Source organism: Oncorhynchus gorbuscha, linkage group LG13 (genome assembly GCF_021184085.1).
Source record: "Oncorhynchus gorbuscha isolate QuinsamMale2020 ecotype Even-year linkage group LG13, OgorEven_v1.0, whole genome shotgun sequence".
NCBI classification, from domain to species: Eukaryota; Metazoa; Chordata; class Actinopteri; order Salmoniformes; family Salmonidae; genus Oncorhynchus; species Oncorhynchus gorbuscha.
Genome location: NC_060185.1, coordinates 64,570,693 through 64,594,386, shown reverse-complemented (window position 1 = coordinate 64,594,386; position 23,694 = coordinate 64,570,693). Strand labels below are relative to the sequence as shown.

Below are 23,694 nucleotides of genomic sequence, written 5' to 3'. Positions count from 1 at the left end.
AACACAATTTTCCCCCACACAAACACACGCAGATACATTATTTGTATCTTTAGGCAATTTGACCTATGTTCAGACTGTACTCTGGGAAATCCCCTCTTGTTATGCCTCCAAATATTTCCCTCAAGCAGTAAGAGTAGGTATTGTCTGTTGGTGATGAGTCACTTACTCCAACCTCTCATCTTCTGAGCGTGCTTTTGTTTCAATACATTTTAACCTTTACACCTGAGGGTTTTTTTGCTAAAAGGTTTAAGTGATATTTTATTGGAGCAAGACATGAGAATGGATAGTCATTCAATGGTCAGGGGAAAGAGGAATGTCCTCTTAATTTAAGTAAGCTCTAAATTCTGTTCACAGGATTGTTTTTGTACTTATTTTTTTTTTTTTTGAAATATACCTTTATTATTCCCCGCAAACCCTACCACCCTTCCCCCAATTGGAGAAACCTAATAAACAAAGACATTTAACTGTGCTATTTCACAACATTTCTGAACCTATATACATTTTACAGACCCTGTATGTTTTACATTTGTTATCTTGTTGTTATTAGTCCCACCCTTCAGCTCCATTCAACCCCTCCCATCACCATCCATTTTGGATTTCTATTTGCCATATATTTTTCAACTGTGCTGTGATGCTTCACAACAGTACTGAACCTTTCTATTCTTTCATAGCTTCTACAGATTGTAAATTAAAGATACATTTTTGTTTTTGCTAAAATAATGATTATATTATTGATCAATTCACTATGGCTTTTCAAATCACCCAGTGTTGCTATCTGCAGTGTTAGTTCAAGGTAAATGTTGCAATTCTTCAGCCATTCTTAGACCTGTGACCAAAAAACGAGCTACATATGGACCATGTCAAAATAAATGATCTAATGACTCTGCCTCCTCAAAGCTGAATCTGCAGAGTTGGGAAGATTGTATCCCACATATATATATAACATTCTATTGGTTGCAAGAATTTTGTATAAAAGTTTTGAATCCGGGGTAGTTTGCGTGTCAATTCATAAACGACGTGCCATGGAATCAATACATCGAAAATCTCTTCCCAACTATTTTGCAACTTATATGGCACAGCTGTCAATTTTGGTCCTTAAATGAAACTGAAACAATTTTCTTTAACCATTTATGTTCTTTAATGCAGGGCCGACAGATAAGTTCCTTACTTTTTCCCCCTTCCACTTGCCTCTTCCATTTTTTGGGGTAGAGCAGACATTCCCATGTCTGTGTTAGCTGCATGTGTGACAACTCCACCAGTCCTATTTATGATACATTATTTTTAAATGATACATTATATAGAAAAATACATTTTTTTAAATCAATTGGTGTATTTGAGTTTAACCACTATTTGTTGTATTATTTGTTCTGTCTTTTCAGGTGGATTAAACTGAAATTAAATCATACCCGCAAAACACCAGTCTCAACATCAAGAGTGAAGAGGCGATTCCGGGATGCTGGCCTTCTAGGCAGAGTGTCTGTGTTCATTTGCCTATCTTAATCTTTTATTTTTATTGGCCAGTCTGAGATATGGCTTTTTCTTTGCAACTCTGCCTAGAAGGCCAGCATCCCAGAGTTCTTCACTGTTGACATTGAGACTGGTGTTTTGCAGGTGCTATTTAATGAACTAGACATTCTAATGTACTTGTCCTCTTTCTCAGTTGTGCACCGGGGCCGCTCACTCCTCTTTCTATTCTGGTTCGAGCCATTTTGCGCTGTTCTGTGAAGGGAGTAGTACATGGCATTGTACGAAGTCTTCAGTTTCTTGACAATTTCTTGCATGGAAAAGCCGTAATTTCTCAGAACAAGAATAGACTGACGAGTTTCAGAAGAAAGTTCTTTGTGTCTAGCAAATTTGTAATCGAACCCACAAATGCTGATGCTGCAGATACTAAACTAGTCTAAAGAAGGCCAGTTTTATAGCTTCTTTAATCAGAACAAGCAGAACCCATCCAACTTGAAGGAGCTGGAGTAGTTTTGCCTTGAAGAATGGGCAAAAATCCCAGTGGCTAGATGTGCCAAGCTTATAGAGACATACCGACATACCCCAAGAGACTTGCAGCTGTAATTGCTGCAAAAGTATTGACTTGGGGGGGGGGGGGGATAGTTATGCACGCTCAAGTTGAGTTTTTTTTGTCTTATTTCTTGTTTCTTTCACAATAAAAAAAAATATTTTGCATCTTCAAAATGGTAGGCATGTTGTGTAAATTAAATTATACAAAACAAGGGGGAAAAATGCCAAGGGGGTGAATACTTTCGCAAGCCACTGTATATAAAGTGCTTTAATTTCTAAATTATAAAACATATTTATAACAATACCCTCAAATAAAATGTGACGTTCTGTATCCCTACCTCATATGAAATCCCAAATGCTAGAGTATAAGGCCACATTTACAATTTTAGCTTCACTGTCCAAATACATATGGACGGGAGTGTATACAAATCATGCCCCCTCCTCTCCCTGCCATTTACTTTGTTTCAAGCCTGTTGGGAATTTCCTCCTGTGTCATAGAGGTAATTACTAGGGACTGTCAAGTGGCATCACCAACAGGAAACTGTGTTTTCAGATCGCCTCCACAGTCTCAGAATCTTGACTGCCTCAGTGTAAAACATAGAGGTGTCTCTCAAACCTGTTCTATAGGTTGTAGAGGCAGATATAGCCCACTGTCTATGCTGTGCTTCTGTACATAAAGTTACATAGTACATTGATATGAGTTCTCTTTTAAATGCAGTGGATAAAGACGGGGGTTGAGGCGAGAGACATTTGAACTCCAGGGCAGGCTAAAGACTTCTAGGTAGGCAAATTCAAAATGTGTTCTTCAGTCTCACCCTCTGACCTAACAGCATATGTACCATTTTTTGGAACGTGGTTGGTTTTGTATGTAGGCCAATTTTGGCTGGGAGAACCAGAAAGAGGTGAAGTGAAGACATTTGTCTACAGTGTAGTAATTCTTTTGTGTAAGATTTCAAAGTGGTTAGATGGCATACTTTTACGTTTTGTGTCTATTACATGTGTTGATATCCATAAGCATCCATCACTCCCAGAGTTATTCATTTACAGTACCAGTCAAAAGTTTGGACACCTACTCATTCAAGTTTTTTTTTTAAATGTGTACTATTTTCTGTTGTCGAATAACACTGAAGACCTCAAAACTATGAAATAACACATATGGAATCATGTAGTAACCAAAAAAGTGACAGCTTTGCACACTCTTGGCATTCTCTCAACCAGCTTTGTGAGGTAGTCACCTGGAATGCATTTCAATTAACAGGTTTGCCTTGTTAAAAGTTAATTTGTGGAATTTCTTTCCTTAATGCGTTTGAGCCAATCAGTTATGTTGTGACAAGGTAGGGGTGGTATACAGACGATAGCCCTATTTGGTAAAATACCAAGTCCATATTATGGCAAGAACAGCTAAAATAAGCAGAGAAATGACAGTCCATCATTACTTTAAAACATGAAGGTCAGTCAATCTGGAAAATGTAAATAACTTTGAAAGTTTCAAGTGCAGTCGCAAAAACCATCAAGTGCTATGATGAAACTGGCTCTCATGAGGACCGCCACAGGAAAGGAAGACCCAGAGTTATCTCTGCTGCAGAGAGATATGTTCATTAGAGTTACCAGACTCAGAAATTGCAGCCCAAATAAATGCTTCAGAGTTTAAGTAACAGACACATCCCAACATCAACTGTTCAGAGGAGACTGCGTGAATCAGGCCTTCGTGGTCGAATTGCTGCAAAGAAACCACTACTAAAGGACACCAATAATAAGAAGAGACTTGCTTGTGCCAAGAAACACAAGCAATGGACATTAGACCGGTGAAAATCTGTCATTTGGTCTGATGAGTTGCGATTTTTGGTTTGCCTTTGTGAGACGCAGAGTAGGTGAACGGATGATCTCGGCATGCGTGGTTCCCACCGTGAAGTATGGAAGAGGAGGTGTGATGGTGTGGGAGTGCTTTGCTGGTGACACTGTCAGTGATTTATTTACAATTCAAGGCACACTTAACCAGCATGGCTACCACAGCCTTCTGCAGCGATACGCCATGCCATCTGGTTTGCTCTTAGTGGGACTATCATTTGTTTTTCAACAGGAAAATGACCCAAAACATAGCCATTACACAGCCTGGAGGTATTTGACCAAGGAGAGTGATGGAGTGCTACATTCGATGACCTGGCCTCCACAATCACCTGACCTCAACCAAATTGAGATGGTTTGGGATGAGTTGTACCACAGCATGAAGGAAAAGCAGACAAGTGCTCAGCATATGTGGAAACTCCTTCAAGACTGTTGGAAAAGCATTCCAGGTGAAGCTGGTTAAGAGAATGCCAAGTGTGCAAAGCTGTCATCAAGGCAAAGGGTGGCTACTTTGAAGAATCTCAGAAAAGTGTTAAACAAATCTAAATATTTTATGGTTTACTATATGATTCCATATGTATTATTTCATAGTTTTGATTTCTTCACTATTATTCTACAATGTAGAAAATAGCTAAAATAAAGAAAAACAATGTAATGAGTAGGTGTGTCCAAACTTTTGACTGGTACTGTATGTGATGCATCATTGTGACGGCATTAAATGAGTGGTATCAGCCTTTGACAGATCAAGCATGTTTACACTATTGTTAGATCTATTTTGGTTTCCTGTTAGTTCGAACAGAACTTTGTGAGACGTTGGTGTGTGTGTGTCATAGAAAGTCATTCATCTGCATGCAATTCATATCTGTTCACTGAAGAGAAATGTGCATTCTCTTCTCTGTGAAGAATGGGTGACTGATAAGCTGAGGGGTTTCCTGTGAAGGGTTTTAGAAGGATGGGATCATTAGCTGAAGTTGTGGTAGAACTTTACATTTTACCATTGTTTGAAAATAGCCCTGGTTACATGAAGGACTGAGATTGTGAAACCTACCCTAACCCAGGGTTCTACACTAACATTTTCCACTGGTGGCACTGGTGCTACTGACATTTTTAGTTGGTGGCACCAGAACATGTTTTGGTCACACCAATTTTGAAAAATAATTTCTTAAATAAATTAAATATATCAAAATCACACTTTTTATATAGAAAAACAAGATTGGAGTTCTTAACTGCACAGCTATTCTTAAGCAACATAAGGGACAATTATTTTAGGTCTGTGTAAAATATTAGAAATGTTGATTTGTTTTTGTGAAGTTACCCTTTTAATTCAGATGTGCACCAGCCAGATGGTTTTGTTTGGCTAGCTGTGTTTCTGTAGCACACTTGTGATGGAGTGTTCAAATCAAATGGCCACTGGATTGATAGGCATAGGTAGGCATAGTTACCTTTTTAATTGCCTTACCCTAACTGTTTTAGCAGTGGTGGAAAAAGTACTCAATTGTCATACTTTAGTAAAAGTAATAGAACATGACTCAAGTAAAAGTGAAAGTCACCCAGTGAAATATTACTTGAGTAAAGGTCTAAAAGTATTTGGTTTTAAATATACTTAAGTATGAAAAGTGAAAGTATAAACCATTTCAATTTATTTTTTATTGATGGATAGACGGGCACACTCCAACACTCAGACGTAATTTACAAACGAAGCATTTGTGTTTAGTGAGTCCGCCAGATCAGAGGCAGTAGGGATGACCAGGAATGTTCTCAAAACAAACTCTTGAATCAACTATATTTGGGAGAAGGTTGAAACACACATGAAACATTCATGGACATTTAGCTAGATTGATGTTGCAAGCTAATTTGTCCTGAGATATAGACATGTCCCTTTTTTCTTTTCTTTTTTGCTGGATCTTTGTAGAATTTTGACCCATTTTTGAGTCACACAAAATCGTGTGTTCTCTACTCCGACAATTAATCCATAGGGGAAACCTAGTTAATTTCTAGTAATCTCTCCTAGTTCAGTCTTCTTCTGTGGATTTTTTTTATGGCAGTTGGCAACCAACTTTTTCAGGTGCATGACTGCAACCTACTGAAGTGTGGACCTTGTTCATCTGTCAATCACCCACGTGTATGTGTGTGGGGAGAGGTGGGACTTGACAGCGCCTCAAGTGTCTAAAATAGAACCATGTTCTATGTTAGCGCCTGGTAACGTTTGGATGAAATTATTGAATAAGATGTATGTGTACATTTATTTTGCAACGCTCTCCCATACAACACAGGCGGTGTGGTCAGCATATAACCCTTTGTCAAAATCTGAGCCATGTGTAAAACTGTTTTCATTCAGCATTTCTTTCATGTATTCATTTGGTTGATGCATCACTCAGAAATTGTTTACCATTTTTACTAGCATATTCCACTGTTTTGAATGCTGTGTGTTTATGTGTGATTTGTATGTGTGTGTTTTTTGACGTATGAGTGACACACGTCCCCCCTAGAGAAAGTGTGTGACTAACCTCGTTTGGTTAATTCATCACTCAGAAATTGTTTACCATTTGGACTGGGATTTTTAACTGTTTCGAATTATGTGTGTGTTGTTGTTGCAAAAGTGACTAATTTTCCCCCTAGAGAAAGTGTCTGAATAACCACATGAGAAACAAAGCACAAAGTGACAGTAACACTCTAGCTCCTAACTGTCACTCAGTCAAGGTATGACTGAACTAGCTACGCAGGCCAAGAGCCAATAAACCAGAGAGCACATTTTAGATTTGACAAGATTATTATTATTTTTTTTTAAACACCACCATACTATGTAAGCAGTCTGGCACACTAGGCTATCGTTATAATAGCTTGTCTAAAAAGTGTCTCCCTCTAAAAAGGACATTGGTGTTGTCTTTGCAGATCTGTAACTACCAGGGGTTGGCACGTGTGGTGGTACAGCTGGTGACCAACTCTAAAGACGCCCACCTCCATGCCCACAGTTTGGTGGGCAAGCAGTGTGACAAAGGCATCTGCATCACAGACCAACAGCCCAAAGACTCCAGCATCAGGTGTGTCTCCACCGCTCTCTCTAGTTAGCGTTGCGCATGAACACACACTAGGGCTGGTAAGGTAATTGTATAAACATGTAACCAACAATTTCTGGATGAAGACCATAAATAAAATACAGTTTAATAGATCACAAAAAAATAAAGTTTTAATGAACTTTATTTTCAATAGTAGATATATTTGACACAATAGCAGTAGTGTAAATGAATGATTATGAACAATTGTGTTGCTACCTTAATCCATCTAGATATCAAACTGTCTCCACCTCCTCCTGACACACGCTGTCTTGGCACACCCTGTTCTTCAAAATGCACACCCTTCGATGCTGCTGTAGCCAGCTGCAGCGCACATAATTCTCTGGTTTGTAAAGATGTAAAAATATGCCAAAATCCGACCTGAATCGCCACTCTGTCTGATGAATTTAGCTATCCAATGTCATTATTGGTGAGTGTGGACATTTTCAGTGTTCAGACCCCTTGACTTTTTCCACATTTCGTTACGTTACAGCCTTATTTTAAAATTGATAACATTTTAAATACATTTAATTGTCAATTCATGCACAATAACCCATCATGACAAAGTTAAAACAGGTTATTTGACATTTTTGTCTATATAAGGTCCCACAGTTGACAGTGCATGTCAGAGCAAAAACCAAGCAACGAGGTCAAAGGAATTGTCCATAGAGCTCCGAGACAGGATTGTGTCGAGGCACAGATCTGGGGAAGGGTATCAAAAAATGTCTGCAGCATTGAAGGTCCCCAAGAGCACAGTGGCCTCCGTCATTCTTAAATGGAAGAAAGTTGGAACCACCAAGGCTCTCCCTCTTGCTGGCCGCCCGGCCAAACTGAGCAATCAGGGGAGAAGGGCCTTGGTCAGGGAGGTGACCAAGAACCCAATGGTCACTCTGACGGAGTTCAAGAGTTCCTCTGCAGAGATGGGAAAACCTTCCAGAAGGACGACCATCTCTGCAGCACTCCACCTATCAGGCCTTTATGGTAGAATGGCCAGACAGAAGCCATTCCCCAGGAAAAAGTTACATGACAGCCCACTTGGAGTTTGCCAAAAGGCACCTAAAGGACTCTGACCATGAGAAACAAGATCCTCTGGTCTGATGAAACCAAGATTGATTTGTTTGGCCTGAATGCCAAACATCATATCTGGAGGAAACCTGGCACCATCCCTACGGTGAAGCATGGTGGTGACGGCATCATGCTGTGAAAATGTTTTTCAGAGGCAGGGACTGGAAGGAGTCAGGATCGAGGGAAAGATGAAGGGAGAAAGGTACAGAGAGATCCTTGATGAAAACCTGCTCCAGAGCGCTCAGGACCTCAGACTGGGGCGAAGGTTCACCTTCCAACAGGACAACGACCCTAAGCAAACAGCCAAGACAACGCAGGAGTGGCTTCGGGACAAGTCTCTGAATGTCCTTGAGTGGCCCAGCCAAAGCCCGGACTTGAACCCAATCGAACATCTCTGGAGAAACCTGAAAATAGTTGTTCAGCGACGCTCCCCATCCAACCTGACAGAGCTTGAGAGGATCTGCAGAGAAGAATGGGAGAAACTCCCCAAATACAGGTGTGCCAAGTTTGTAGTGTCATACCCAAGAAGACTCGAGGCTGCAATCCCTGCCAAAGGTGCTTCAACAATGTACTGAGTAATGGGTCTAAATACTTGTAAATGTCATATTTGTTTTTTTGTTTAAAAAAAAGTACGAACATTTTCTAAAAACTTGTTTTTGTTTTGTCATTAGCGGATATTGTGTGTAGATTGATGAGGGAACAATCAATTTGAGAATAAGACTGTAACGTAATAAAATGTGGAAAAAGTCAAGGGGTCTGAATATTTCCGAATGCACTGTATAAGCAAAAGTGAATTATCAATGTTATAAAAAACGAATTTGAGATCAAATAGGCTAGCAAACGTCAGGTCTATGTACATAACCCAGAGGCATGACCACTGCACGTGATAGATTGACCCACCTGAAGGCAGAAGATTTACCTGCCTTAATTTTGCAAACCATTAACCAAAATGCCATGATCTTCACAGCCCTAACACACACCACCGACAGAACCACTTAGCTTACCGGTAAATGAGTATGTTTAACACCTTTAACTGTTTGCTTATTGACAAAATTGCAGAAATGTCTGGACATCCTATAGGACCCTTATGGATCCTTCCTTTGAGATCATATGTTATGATGTGATTTCCGACTTAGGGTTTCCCCATCTAACTTGAATTGACCTTATGGTGTTGTATCTTGCAGTAATTCTTAAAAACGTACCACATGTAAATCAGACATTCCTTGTGACAGTTTCCCCAACCTGGGAATCCTCCATGTGACCAAGAAGAATGTGATTAAGACACTGGAGGACCGCATGACTGAGGCCTACAGGGTGGGCTACAACTGTGGCATTGTCATCCACCCCGAGATAGACGCCATCCAGGGAGAGGTTCGCATCCCCCGGGAGCTCACTGGTCAGTCACCTTTAAGACAATTTGATTGAATTAATGTATTTCTGCAGAGCACTAAGAATATTTGTTGTTTTGCATATATATGAATATATACGCATCGCCAACTTCACACTCAACCTTCGTGTGTGTGTGTGTCTGCCTTCAGATCACCAGAGAAGCATGATCTGCAGTGCAGCAACCAAGCAGGCTAAAGAGATGGACCTAAGCGTGGTGCGCCTCATGTTCACAGCCTTCCTCCCAGATAGTGACGGGGGCTTCTCCCGTAGACTGGACCCCGTCATATCAGACCCCATTTTCGACAGCAGTAAGTCACTAACAGCCACCTCGTCACTAAGCGCCAAATCAACTACAGTTCTTGTGAAAATGTGCCCGTTGACATCAATGCATGATTTATGAAAAAAAAGATTTAGGCCATTAGTGCTGTGTTTCCCAGTGTGCTGTGACCCCAACAAGACAACGGTTCTAGCTAGTTAGCGGAAACAGTCTTTAGCCATGACCCAATAAGAACTGTCTGTGCTCCACCATTTTGTTTCTTCTTTACATTATCATTGAAGGATGTTCCATTACCCTTCACGAAGTCCATCTATGACAAAGGTCCCCCACCTCACCATAGACACACACCATATTAGGCTACATAGTACCCAGTAGTGCCTCAGCTTAATGAAGCTCAGGAAGGAACTACTGTTTGAACAAATGAATAGAACCATTCTTGTGCCTCTCAATACTGAATTCATGTAATTAGTCACTGAGTTTAAGATGTATTGAAGTAAAAACCACATCAGTGTGCACTGGTTTCATTTTCCTAGCTCTGTTCTTCCGCTACGTCACGTTTCTTACTCGGCTTCCTCTCGCAGGCTGAAACTAGGCCTTCAATTTCATTTTGATGCCTGCCCTTTACTGTGTGAAAGCATCCACACAGTTTGTGTCAAGTATTTTTTTTCACATTTGTGTCACTGTGGTTTTCTGAAATGAGAAAATATTTTTGAAGAGAAACAAATAAAATAGTGGTTCCAGTTTGATAACAATGGCAATTTCAAGGATTTGACAAGGAATCCAATATGAATCATGCACAGTAAAGACAAAAGTGTTTTCGTTTCAGTGCCTTCAAAGTATTCACACCTCTTAACTTTTTCCACATTTTGTTTATGTTACAGCCTGAATTTAAAATGAATTACATTTTGATTTTTGTCACTGGCATACACACAATACCCCATAATGTCAAAGAGAAAAATGTTTTTAGAAACGTTTACAAATGTATTAAAAATGAAAAGCTGAAATGTCTTGAGTCAATAAGTATTATACCCCTTTGATATGGCAAACCTAAATAAGTTCAGGAGTAAACATTTGCATGGATCCAATCTGTATGCAATAATAGTGTTTAACATGATTTTTGAATGACTGACTCTATGTACCCCACACATACAATTTATATTTAAGGTCCCTCAGTCGAGCAGTGAATTTCAAACACAGATTCAACCAAAAAGACTAGGGAGGTTTTGGCCTAGCGCACAATTGGCCTAGCGTCGTCCGGGTTAGGGAGGGTTTGGCCGGTAGGGATATCCTTGTCTCATCGCGCTCCAGCGACTCCTGTGGCGGGCTGGGCGCAATCGACGCTAACCAAGGTTGCCAGGTGCACGGTGTTTCCTCCGACACATTGGTGCGGCTGGCTTCCGGGTTGGATGCGCGCTGTGTTAAGAAGCAGTGCGGCTTGGTTGGGTTGTGTATCGGAGGACGCATGACTTTCGACCTTCGTCTCTCCCGAGCCCGTACGGGAGTTGTAGCGATGAGACAAGATAGTAGCTACTAACAATTTGAAGCCACGAAATTGTGGAGAAAAGGGGGGTAAAATTCACACAAAAAAAATGAAAAATAATATCCCTTTGAGCATGGTGAAGTTATTAACTACACTTATATCAATACACCCAGTCACTACAAAGATATAGGCATCCTTCCTAACTCAGTTGCTGGAGAGGAAGAAAACTGCTCCAGGATTACATCATGAGGCCAATGGTGACTTTAAATCAGTTAGAGTTTAATGGCTGTGATAGGAGAAAATGGAGGCTGGAGCAACAACATTGTAGTTACACCACAATACTAACCTAATTGACAGAGTTAAAAGAAGGAAGCCTGTACAGAATAAATATATTCATTCTGTTTGCAACAAGGCTCTAAAGTAATACTGCAAAAATGTGGAAAAGCAATTCACTTTTTGTTCTGAATACAGTGTTATGTTTGGGGCGAATCCAATACAACACATTACTGAGTACCACTCCATATTTTCAAGCATATAGTGGTGGCTGCATCATGTTATGGGTATGCTTTTAAACATTAAGGACTGGGAAGTTTTTTTAGTATAAAAAAATAAATGGAGTGACGCTAAGCACAGGCAAAATCCTAGAGGAAAACCTGGTTCAGTCTGCTTTCCACCATACACTGACAGATTAATTCACCCTTCAGCAGGACAATAGCCTTAAACACAAGGCCAAATGTACACTGGAGTTGCTTACCAAGAAGACATGTTCCTGAGTGTCCGAGTTACAGTTTTGACTAAAATCTGCTTGAAAATCTATGGCAAGACCTGAAAATGGTTTTCTATCAATGATCAACAATCAATTTTGAGAATTTTGAAAATAGTAATGGGTAAATGTTGCACAATCCAGGTGTGGAAAGCTGTTAGAGACTCACAGCTGTAGTCTTGACTCGGGTGTGAAAACAAACATTTCTAAAAAAAGAAAAAACACGTTTTCACTCTGTCGTTATGGGGTATTGTGTGTAGATGGGTGAGATTATTATTTTTTAAACCATTTTGAATTCAGCCTGTCATAAAACAAAATGTTAGGGTGTTAGAATACTTTCTGAAGGAACTGTACCTATTAGCTGTCAATAAATGAGAAGTAACGGTATTCTGCCTGCACTAAACAGAAGATCTGAGTTCCCTTATTCTGTTTGTAGAAGCTCCTAATGCATCCAACCTGAAGATTGTGCGGATGGACCGCACAGCTGGCTGTGTGACAGGAGGAGAAGAGGTCTACCTTCTCTGTGACAAGGTCCAGAAAGGTACAGTATGTGACTGGAATGGATTTGTCATCTATGATCCCAAGTGTGATTTATCACCGTTATCATGAAGATAACGTAGTCTGAAGCAACACGTAGTCTGAAGCAACACGTAGTCTGGAGCAACACGTAGTCAACATGCAGTCTGAAGCAACACGTAGTCTGGAGCAACACGTAGTCAAAACGTAGTCTGAAGCAACACGTAGTCTGGAGCAACACGTAGTCAACACGTAGTCTGAAGCAACACGTAGTCAACACGTAGTCTGAAGCAACACGTAGTCAACATGCAGTCTGAAGCAACACGTAGTCAACATGCAGTCTGAAGCAATACATAGGCAACACGTCGTCTGAAGTAACATGTAGTCAACACGTAGTCTGAAGCAACACGTAGTCAACACGTAGTCTGAAGCAACACGTCGTCTGAAGCAACATGTAGTCAACACGTAGTCTGGAGCAACACGTAGTCAACATGCAGTCTGAAGCAACACGTAGTCTGGAGCAACACATAGTCAAAACGTAGTCTGAAGCAACACGTAGTCAACATGCAGTCTGAAGCAACACGTAGTCTGGAGCAACACGTAGTCAAAATAGTAGTCTGAAGCAACACGTAGTCAAAACATAGTCTGAAGCAACACGTAGTCTGAAGCAACACGTAGTCTGGAGCAACACGTAGTCAACACGTAGTCTGAAGCAACACGTAGTCAACATGCAGTCTGAAGCAACACGTAGTCAACATGCAGTCTGAAGCAATACATAGGCAACACGTCGTCTGAAGCAACACGTAGTCAACACGTAGTCTGAAGCAACACGTCGTCTGAAGCAACATGTAGTCAACACGTAGTCTGGAGCAACACGTAGTCAACATGCAGTCTGAAGCAACACGTAGTCTGGAGCAACACGTAGTCTGAAGCAACACGTAGTCAACACGTAGTCTGAAGCATTATCTCTCCGGCTCTTAGTTCTGTGTGACATCGTCAGACTGTTCAAGAAGGAGGTCCTCCAGCCTGCTTTTCCAGGAAGAGGTTTATAGCGGTGTATTGTCCTCTCTCTACCTTTTTTAGCCGTATTGGCCTGTTGGCAAAACGTCAACAAACCTGCAATGCAAGATCCTCTCTTGGGACAGAAGTTCAAGTCTTTTTTTGGGCTCTGCTGTTTGACCACCAAACAAAAGGCCTCATCTCAAGTCTATTTCTACCTTTTTATTTATTTATTGTATTTAACCTTTATTTAACAAGGCAAGTCAGAACAAATTCTTATTTAAAATGACAGCCTACCAAAAGGCCTCCTGTGAGGACGGGGGCTGGGATAAAATACACATCACGACAAGAGAAGACACCACAACACTATATAACAAGAGGCCTAAGACAACAACATAGCATGGCAGCAACACATGAAAACACAGCATGGTAGCAGCACAAAACATGGTACAAACATTATTGGGCACAGACAACAGCACAAAGGGCAAGAACAGTTGAAGTCGGAAGTTTACATACACTTAGGTTGGAGTCATTAAAACTCGTTTTTCAACCACTCCACAAATTTCTCGTTAACAAACTATAGTTTTGGCAAATCTACTTTGTGCAAGACACAAGTAATTTTTCCAAGAATTGTTTACAGACAGATTATTTCACTTATAAATCACAATTCCAGTGGGTCAGAAGTTTACATACACTAAATTGACTATGCCTTTAAACAGCTTGGAAAATTCCAGAAAATGATGTCATGGCTTTAGAAGCTTCTGACATAATTTGAGTCAATTGGAGGTGTACCTGTGGATGTATTTCAAGGCCTACCTTCAAACTCAGTGCCTTTTTGCTTGACATCATGGGAAAATCAAAAGAAATCAGCCAAGACCTCAGAAAAAAAAGATGTAGACCTCCACAAGTCTAGTATCTATATCCACAGTAAAACGAGTCCTCTATCGACATAACCTGAAAGGCCTGAAGGTCCCACATTCATCTGTACGAACAATAGTAAGCAAGTATAAACACATCGGACCACGCAGCAGTCATACCACTCTGGAAGGAGAGGCATTCTGTCTCCTAGAGATTAACGTACTTTGGTGCAAAGTGTAAATCAATCCCAGAACAACAGCAAAATACCTTGTGAAGATGCTGGAGGAAATAAGTACAAAAGTATCTATATCCACAGTAAAAAAAAAAAAATCCTATATCGACATAACCTGAAAGGCCACTCAGCAAGGAAGAAGCCACTGCTCCAAAACCGCCATAAAAAAAACCAGGCTACGGTTTGCAACTGCACATGGGGACAAAGATTGTACTTTTTGGAGAAATGTCCTCTGGTTTGATGAAACAAAAATATAACTGTTTGGTCATAATGACCATCGTTATGTTTGGAGGAAAAGGGGGGGATGCTTGCAAGCTGAAGAACACCATCCCAACCATGAAGCATGGGGGTGGCAGCATCATGTTGTGGGGGTGCTTTGCTGCAGGAGGGACTGGTGCACTTCAAAAAATAGATGGCATCATGAGGATGGAAAAGTATGTGGATATATTGACACAACATCTCAAGACATCAGTCAGGAAGTTAAAGCTTGGTCGCAAATGGGTCTTCCAAATGGATGCTTGACCCCAAGCATACTTCCAAAGTTGTGGCAAAATTACTTAAGGACAACAAAGTCAAGGTATTGGAGTGGCCATCACAAAGCCCTGACCTCAATCCCACAGACAATTTGTGGGCAGAACTGAAAAAGCGTGTGCGAGCAAGGAGGCCTACAAACCTGACTCAGTTACACCAGCTCTGTCAGGAGGAATGGGCCAAAATTCACCCAACTTATTGTGTGAAGCTTGTAGAAGGCTACCCGAAACATTTGACCCAAGTTAAACCATTTTAGGCAATGCCACCAAATACTAATTGAGTGTAAACTTCCGACCCACTGGGAATGTGATGAAAGAAATAAAAGATTAATTAAATCATTCTCTCTGCTATTATTCTGACATTTCACATTTTTAAAATAACGTGGTGATCCTAACTGACCTAAGACAGGGAATCGTTACTTGGATTGAATGTCAGGAATTGTGAACAATGAGTTTAAATGTATTTGGCTACGGTGTATACAAACTTTTGACTTCAACTGCAGATAGAGGAGACAATACATTATGCGAAGATAATGTTCTATACACTGCTCTTTACAGGAAACCTACTGATCGTAAAAGTTTGTTGTGGGCTGATAGTTTGCCCTACAGCCAATTCTGTCGAAATCAAAAGAATTAGCAAAAAAACTCTTCGATTTCAACAGAAAGAAAATTCAAGGAGAGGGGCTACAAAAATGGTCAGATTAATGCTGCCATTGAGAAAATTCAATCCCTGATTTACCACCCCAAGATATCTGCACAACAACCCTGCAATGCAAGATCCTTTTTTGGGACCTCAGTTCGTCTTTTTTTGTGCTCTGCTGTTTGACCTCCAAACAAAGGGCCTCATCTCGAGTCTATTTCTACCTTTTTATTTAACATGGCAAATCAGTTAAGAACAAATTATTTACAATGACAGCCTACCAAAAGGCAAAAGGCCTCCTGTGGGGACAGGGATGGGATTCAAAATATAGGACAAAACACACATCATGGTAAGAGAGACAACACGACATAAAGAGAGTCCTAAGACGAAAACATAGCATAGCAGCAACACATGATAACACAGCATGGTAGCAACACAACATGGCAGCAGCACATGGTAGCAGCACAAAACAGGGTAAAAACATTGTTGGGCACAGACAACGGCACAAAGGGCAAGTAAGTAGAGACAACAATACACCACGCAAAGCAGCCACAACTGTCAGTAAGCGTGTCCACTCGCTGTGTCATGCTTTGCAGAGTCAATCAGTGTATACTACTCCAGCCCTTCAGGCTTTTGTTTCAGCCCAGTTCTAAGACACTTCATTCAGACAAAACATACTGAAGATCACGATTTTAGTCGATTCTTTGAAATGGTGTTGGGTTGGAGCTGCACACCCAGCAGCTCTCCCAGGACTTGAGTTTTCTTGTCAAGGACATGTACAGCTAAAACATTCCAATAGGATATTCAAATACTTCTGTAGTTATGGGACTGTCAGTAGTGGGTGGCACCACTTCCTTGTTATCGTGGAAAGATATTGACGTTTCCTTGTGGTTCCATGACCGATGACAAGTGAAAGATTCTCATCAACCCTTGAAGGCTATATGCGCAAACATGTTGTTTTTGAAAATAAGTCATTTTCTTTCTAGTCATCTTCTGTTATCCTCCAATATCTTTCACATCACCAGTTTGTTCTTTTACTCCTAGTTTGAAAGTGGGGTTGTGACCGTGTACCTTTTCCCCTGTCATTACAGATGACATCCAGGTGCGCTTCTATGAGGATGACGAGACAGGGCTGACTTGGGAGGCCTTTGGGGACTTCTCCCCCACTGATGTCCATCGACAGGTCAGTGACACACAATAAAGTCTGTTTATATGTCCTCCCCTGTAACAGTACTATAACCTAACCACTGGTAAAATCTCCACTCCCTTCCACAGTTTGCCATTGTTTTCAAGACCCCCAAATACAGAGACCTGAACCTCCAGAAGCCCACCTCAGTGTTTGTGCAGCTGAAGCGTAAATCGGACAACGAGACGAGCGAGCCCAAGCCTTTCACCTACCACCCACAGATCATAGGTGAGCCGGTCTGAAACACCCCCAGACCTGGTCCTGGAGATCCCCTGTGCATGCTGGTCTCTATCCCAAACCACTATAGTTTGTGCCATTCTTATGGCACGGGGTTCAAATTGGACATAACCCACTATTCTGTCAACTGTCATGTCAATCTGCTCATCTTGCCCCTGGTCTTCATCCTCAGATAAGGAAGAGGTGCAGAGGAAAAGACAGAAGACCCTGCCTAATTTCCAGGACTACAGCGGCCAAGGTGGAGCAGGGGGCATGTACCGGGGACCAGGGGGAGGAGGCTCCGCTACAGGGGGAGGACCCGGCTCAGGGGGAGGAGGTACACCCAAAAATGTTTCTGATGAGTTGTTATTTTTACACAGAAGGAATGTGATTTTAAGGTGAACGAGACAAGCCATGTAAACTTCAAATGGGAAATTTCTCAAAGTTCTTCACACGAGACGAAGTACAAGTTCAAAAGCTTTACTGTCTATTTAGGCTAAAAGGAAATGTGAAACCACTTAAAAAGAACAACTTTGTTTTATCTTTTAGGTTACTTCCAGGCCTATTCCACCTACAATAACTACGGCACCGGCTATAGCGCTGGCTTTTCCCCTGGCATGAGTGGTGGTGGGGCGGGCATTAAACATGGTGAGTGTGTTTGTCTGTCTGCAATTCCATTTAAGTTCAAGATAGGAATGAAGCTCAACCATGTTCCCTCGACACAGCTACACAGGGCAGAGCGGAGGACAGCGGTGATGACTGCGACATGGGCGATGACCCGTCCTCTGGGGCAGTGGTGGCGGACCGAGCCCAGTCGGAGGAGGATGCCTCTGCTGGGGAGACAAGTGAGGAGAGAGGGGCTGGTGTGGAACTAGGACCAGGGGACAGGACTGGCGGTGTGCCCAACAGGGAAATTAGTATAGTGTTTAGCCAGAGTGGGCCACTGGACAAGGAAACAGACTACTGTACTTGTCAGTGTAGAACTGTGTGTTTGTGTTGGAGGCCAGGGTAGTTAATGACAGTGGTTTTGTGTCCAGAATGCATGCTGGAGGCTAGGCTGGTGGATGTGGCTGAGAGGCAGGTTGAAGCACTCTTCCATTACGCCGTCACTGGAGACGTCCACTACCTGCTGGCTCCACAGCGCCACCTCATGACGGCTCAGGACGAGAACGGCGACACGTACGTCCCTCCAACCTCACTTCAGACCGAATCATAACATAAACATAACTCTGACTTTCACTGCATTTGTCTAACTTTTTTTAACTGCATTGATTTGCTTCCATCTTGTGTCCATCAGCATTCAGCTTTGCATTGATGCCAATGAGAAATATAACCCTGACATGGCATAGTTTCTCCAGTAGCACATGCCAATCTGGACTTGTCCTCTGTTTCTCCAGTGGTCTCCATCTAGGGGTGATCCACAGCCAGACAGACGCAGTCAGGAGTCTAGCCCAGGTGCTCTCTGCCCTGCCTGGAGAGGAGGTCCTCAACATGAGGAATGACCTCTACCAGGTAACAAACACGTACACTAACAAGCCTTGTGTTTCTGTGGTGATCTTAGTCCGTCTGTGACAGAGCAGGCAGTAATATCCTATATTTGTGTCCCTCTATCCCAGACTCCTTTGCACCTAGCGGTGATAACCCAGCAAAAGGAGGCGGCCGAGGCCCTCGTATTGGCTGGGGCTGATGTCACTCTGTCTGATCGCCACGGAAACACAGCTCTACACCTGGCCACTCAGCAGAAGGAGGGAGGGATGGTGGGATTTCTACTAAGACACAGAGAGGTGGTGGAACTAGTGGACCTCCCCAACACAGCAGGTACAACACACTCCTATACACACAGACACATGCATAGTAGAAAGTGAAGAGTCAACTAGAGCATGACAGTGCTTTTGTCCTCCAGGATTTTGCTCCCTCCACCTGGCTGTGCTGGCAAATAGCCTATGTTCCCTCAGGGACCTCTTGGTGAGCGGGGGCAATGTGGAGGGCCAGGAGAGGAGCTGCGGCCGCACGGCACTCCACTTGGCCACTGAGCTGGACAACGTCTCCCTGGCAGGCTGCCTGCTACTGGAGGTATGTACCGTAGAAGCCTTGCCTACCACCCTGCATCTTTCTACTGGCTGGCATCTTGAGGCTAAGCGGAGTTGGGCCTGGTCAATACCTGGAAGGGAGAGCTAGAGTGTATTTAGTAAGGTGAAACTAGAACGTAACAAACTAGCACATCTCAAGTAGCCCTTTCCTTGTGACGTGGATGGGTGTAAGCAGTGGCGATTTTAGCATGCACATCTTGGTGGGGCAAACTAGATGTAAAAATAATAATTACGCATGCCAGCAAAGCCGCTACACTAAACAATACATTAATTGCGCTATAACGATGTCAAACGGTTCCCACAAACTGTTAGGGCCTACATAAAGCTGTCCTGACACCTTACCACTGTTACACCTGGTTATCAGCGGAGCCTTGTCTGGCAGTGAAACAGTTCATTCAGCCTCATTTACTGGCTTTTAAAAAAACATAGCTGATATGGCTGACTTGTTTAAACGAATGGAGTTTCTACTGACAATTGAGATGTACAAACTATGGCATAAGGGAACGACGAGCGGATAAGAGGCAAGCCGTAATTTCGATTAAAACATTAATGAGCAAGTAGTCGATATAACTATTTGTTCAGCACTTTAGAAATGTACAGCAACAGAATTCAGGACATGAGCCGTTCTTACAGTATTCTCCCTGTACACCAAGTCAGAACCGCAGGATAGATAACGGGAGCATATAAGCAACGAAAGCTCTTACAATATTCGATGATTACATTTCTCTAAAACAGGCTATAGGCTAATTAAGAGGGGGAAAAGGGACCAAATTATTAGCGTGAGCCACATGGAGGTATAGATGATTACTTTCTTAGCTACAGTATACATATCTCCCTGGCATATTACATCATTTATGCAGCAGCATACAATACATATTTGGACTCAAATTCCAAACCACTCACTGTTGAATTTGCGATTTCCAACTTGTTGTGTAATGTTTATGTGCAATGTCCGATGAGCACCGATACGTTCTATCTAGAATTTCTCTTCATTATTCATCGTCACGTGACAAGGATTGAAAAGGATTTGCCAGTAGATTGTCGACTTGATTCATGATGATGACTGCTAGCTAAGCTCTTGAAAGTATGATGTTGACATGATCTGGTCCAATCAGAGCCACTGTACATATAACATGATTTGATGTCATTTTATCTGTGGCCAATGACCTTGAGCCTTCATGGATGTGCACTTCTCATGTCAGAATGACGGGTCGCCACTGGGTGTAAGATGTGTGTTGACAGTGTTCTCTCCCTCCGCAGGGGAATGCTGATGTAGACTGCTGCACCTACAACGGCTCCAGCCCTCTCCACATAGCAGCAGGCCGGGGCTCTGTCAAACTGACCGCTCTCCTCATGGCTGCAGGTATGACTGAGTTTCTTCAACTGTCCCCTTTTGTGAAAATGGCTTAGTTTGATGTCTTTGTTTTCTCTGTAACTGCTTTTTGGTAATATAGTCCTAGCTCAAAGGCAGACATGACTTGATCAATCTTTTCATGTCTAGGTGCCAATCCTCACAAAGAGAACTTTGAGCCCCTGTTCTTCAGAGAGGATGACTGCTGTGTGGATGAGGAAGAGGAGCAGGATGAAGGCTACATCCCAGGGATGACTCCTCTTAACATGGCTGCCACTCCTGAGGTGGGTTTCACATGCACACACTTTGATGTGTTTTCTGGAAGTCATTTTCCTCCATGTTCTGCTATCGTCTTGCACGTATCTCACTCAACTGACTAATATTGCTACAGTCCTTTCTCACACCTTTACATGTTTACTCTAAAGATAACATGCATGTCATTTTATGACGACGAAACTACTGACGTGAATTCACGAGCTGAAAGAAAATTTCATTTTTATCTATTTGAATGTTCGCTAAATATTCTCTCTCTTCCTTGTACTTCTAGGTGTTGGACATTCTGAATGGCAAAGAGTACAAGCCAGAGACCACCATCCCAGTCTTCATCCCCCCTCAAGGTTGGCTCCTGCACTTCAGTTTAAACAACCCCCTTCATTGTAATCTCTAAGCCATAGGGATATACTGCTGTCTCATCTTGGTTCTTGTCCACTGTGGAGTACAGCTAACGGTGTCATGTTTCTGTAGGTGACATGCGGAGCCTCGGCTCAGACACAAAGCGGGCATTATGCCAGGCCCTTGAGTGCCAGGGGGGGAGCTGGGAGAGCCTGGCAAACACGCTGGGGCTGGGCATCCTCAACAGCGCCTTCAGACTCAGCCCCTCCCCCGCCAGCACACTGCTGGACAGCTACGAGGTACACACACACACACACACACACACACACACACACACTATCCCAACCTAAGAAAGCCGATGTTTCTCTGGAAACATACTCCTCCTTTTCTCTGGTGTTGTGCCAGGACACATTCATCTACATTCAGACAAAGACATGAGGGGGAAACATAGGCATTGTAAGATTATACATTTAACATTGATAGCTTTTTTTTTCTCTCAGATTTCTCCCACCTTGAATTCAAGTCAGCACAGAAAATGAATTCATATGTTCTCATTGAAACTTGGGGATTTTTTCAACACTTCCGTTTAATTTGGACTCAATAGTTGGTCGATAAGTAACACTTCTATGCCCCTGTCTGTAGGTGTCCGGGGGAATGGTCATGGACCTTTTGGAGGGACTCAGGATGGTGGAGAACTCCACCGCGTTGACAGTCCTGCAGGGGGCACTGTGTGAAACGGAGCAGGCTCCTCTAGCTCCCCGAAGCACCACAGAGCTCTTAGGTAAGCTCAATGTACTATATATATATATACTAGCATACCTTATAAGATTTAAATAGAATCATCTGGCATATGTCACCTGCCCTTAACCCCCTCCCCCACTTGTCTCTCAGGACGTGTCCAGGATCTGAAGCTGGACGGACAGGAGGACAGTGGCGTGTGTGACAGTGGGGTGGAGCTCTCCACAGCGTGACTGCCAGATTGGTTAATCACACATCAGGGCCCTGACCTTGTCAGGATTTCATGAGGCTTCTACTTCCTATAAGCAGGCTACAGACAATTTCTCTCTGAAAGGGACACTCTAGCAAGCTCGTCTCCTCACACATCATGCTAAATATCCTTACTTTTAATGTTCTGAAAGTGGCTTTGTATATGTAAACATAGTATGCATGTTATGTTTGCATAATGACATTTCAGGAAACCTGAATGTAATCTATTTGAATCTTGTTTGAATTAACATCATGAATGTGTTTTATTCAGGGGAAAACTCAGAGGTTTGGTATAAATGTGGAAAATACTTTTTTAATCATTTGTATTTTTAAGAGATTATTAGATTCAAAATGATATGATCAGAAATGTTCTCCCCACACTACAGTTCATTTGGAGCATGGCGGTCAAAAATGCAGCCGATTCAAATAACCAAGTGTGGCACTCTGGACCGTGGCAAAGCCAGAGAGAAATAAATTCCAACACCCCCTGATTTACAAGGCGTAAGCCACTTTGGAAAAAAGTGTCTGATAAATGATATTAAATGAAAATTGCCTCTATATACAGCAGTCGTTGCCAAAAGGATAGATAGCCCGTTATATATCCCCCACTCATAAAGTGACCCCGTAGCTGTGGAAATATCACATGGATAGATTGGTTACTGTTGAGTGGTTTGTATTGAAACCAAGCAACCACTAATACATGCTCTTGTATCATGTACAACAAAGTCCAATTAAATTTCCTATGGAAGTGGTGCTACCAGTGATTTGTACGTATGATAATGGTTTATTGTAATAATCATGAAGCCTGTTGAAGCACAATCCTCAGCCTTGACTACAGTACAGAAACCACTTTTGAATAGCCTTGAGTTTATTCCTGTGTAGACGAGCTTTCCATCGTACCCCTTGACGTCTGTATGAAGTAGGGTCTAAACTCACTTTTGAAAGCCATTTGTTTATAGTAATATTTACTTTTGTTATCAAGTTCTGCTTCAAGACCACGGTGAAGACATGTTTGAGAATGAGTGGTGCTTTATTTTCTTCATTGTTCTTTCCCATTTTGAAATTAAGTATTCAGTGAGTCATTTGGTATTCATAAACCCTCTTTATGTTATTGACCTCAGATGGACGTTGAAAGATTTGTTTCAACCAAGTTTGAAGCTGTTCCAACATTTTCCTGACAACACTGGCATTTTGAGATCAATCCTAAACCAAAGGTTTAATAGGCAAGCACTGCTTCACTTTGTGTGGAGCTTCAATATTTATACCTGTACCCTGTGAACCTTTTGTATAGTCAAAGGGTTCTATTAATGGGTTCGATTGTAATACTTTTTTAATAAAATTGTTAATTGTGTGCATGTCTTTTCCCCATATTCTAGCAGCTTCTTAGTGGTGGACAAAGGCCCGCACATATTCACGCACTTGCACAACAAGTTGGGGGAAGATGGCCAGTATCTGACCATAGAATTAGAATACTACAATGGATATTAATCTTATGACAGTCTAAAGGTCAGCCATTGTTTGCCAGTGCTGTGATAAACTCTTAAGATATGCATTTTTTCTCCACTATGTTCTGATAGCTAGCCACAGTTTGA

At 42.0% G+C, this 23,694-nt stretch overlaps 1 protein-coding gene across 2 annotated transcripts in view; it reads left to right on the top strand.

The window, feature by feature from the left end:
* LOC123993319 (nuclear factor NF-kappa-B p105 subunit-like) overlaps positions 1 to 23,453 on the top strand; it is a 40,184-nt gene extending 16,731 nt beyond the window's left edge. For both annotated transcript variants that reach the window (XM_046295334.1, XM_046295333.1), the window contains exons 6-24: positions 6,751 to 6,899; positions 9,209 to 9,372; positions 9,515 to 9,673; positions 12,322 to 12,426; positions 16,752 to 16,843; positions 16,936 to 17,074; positions 17,256 to 17,399; positions 17,612 to 17,710; positions 17,788 to 17,907; positions 18,100 to 18,241; positions 18,460 to 18,574; positions 18,679 to 18,880; positions 18,966 to 19,135; positions 20,413 to 20,515; positions 20,654 to 20,787; positions 21,051 to 21,120; positions 21,248 to 21,414; positions 21,758 to 21,896; positions 22,007 to 23,453. In XM_046295334.1, the coding sequence (XP_046151290.1) occupies positions 6,751 to 6,899; positions 9,209 to 9,372; positions 9,515 to 9,673; positions 12,322 to 12,426; positions 16,752 to 16,843; positions 16,936 to 17,074; positions 17,256 to 17,399; positions 17,612 to 17,710; positions 17,788 to 17,907; positions 18,100 to 18,241; positions 18,460 to 18,574; positions 18,679 to 18,880; positions 18,966 to 19,135; positions 20,413 to 20,515; positions 20,654 to 20,787; positions 21,051 to 21,120; positions 21,248 to 21,414; positions 21,758 to 21,896; positions 22,007 to 22,086 (2,493 nt within the window). In that variant the 3' untranslated portion in view covers positions 22,087 to 23,453. The remainder of the gene's footprint in view (positions 1 to 6,750; positions 6,900 to 9,208; positions 9,373 to 9,514; positions 9,674 to 12,321; positions 12,427 to 16,751; positions 16,844 to 16,935; positions 17,075 to 17,255; positions 17,400 to 17,611; positions 17,711 to 17,787; positions 17,908 to 18,099; positions 18,242 to 18,459; positions 18,575 to 18,678; positions 18,881 to 18,965; positions 19,136 to 20,412; positions 20,516 to 20,653; positions 20,788 to 21,050; positions 21,121 to 21,247; positions 21,415 to 21,757; positions 21,897 to 22,006) is intronic.
* The last annotated feature ends 241 nt before the right edge of the window (positions 23,454 to 23,694 follow it).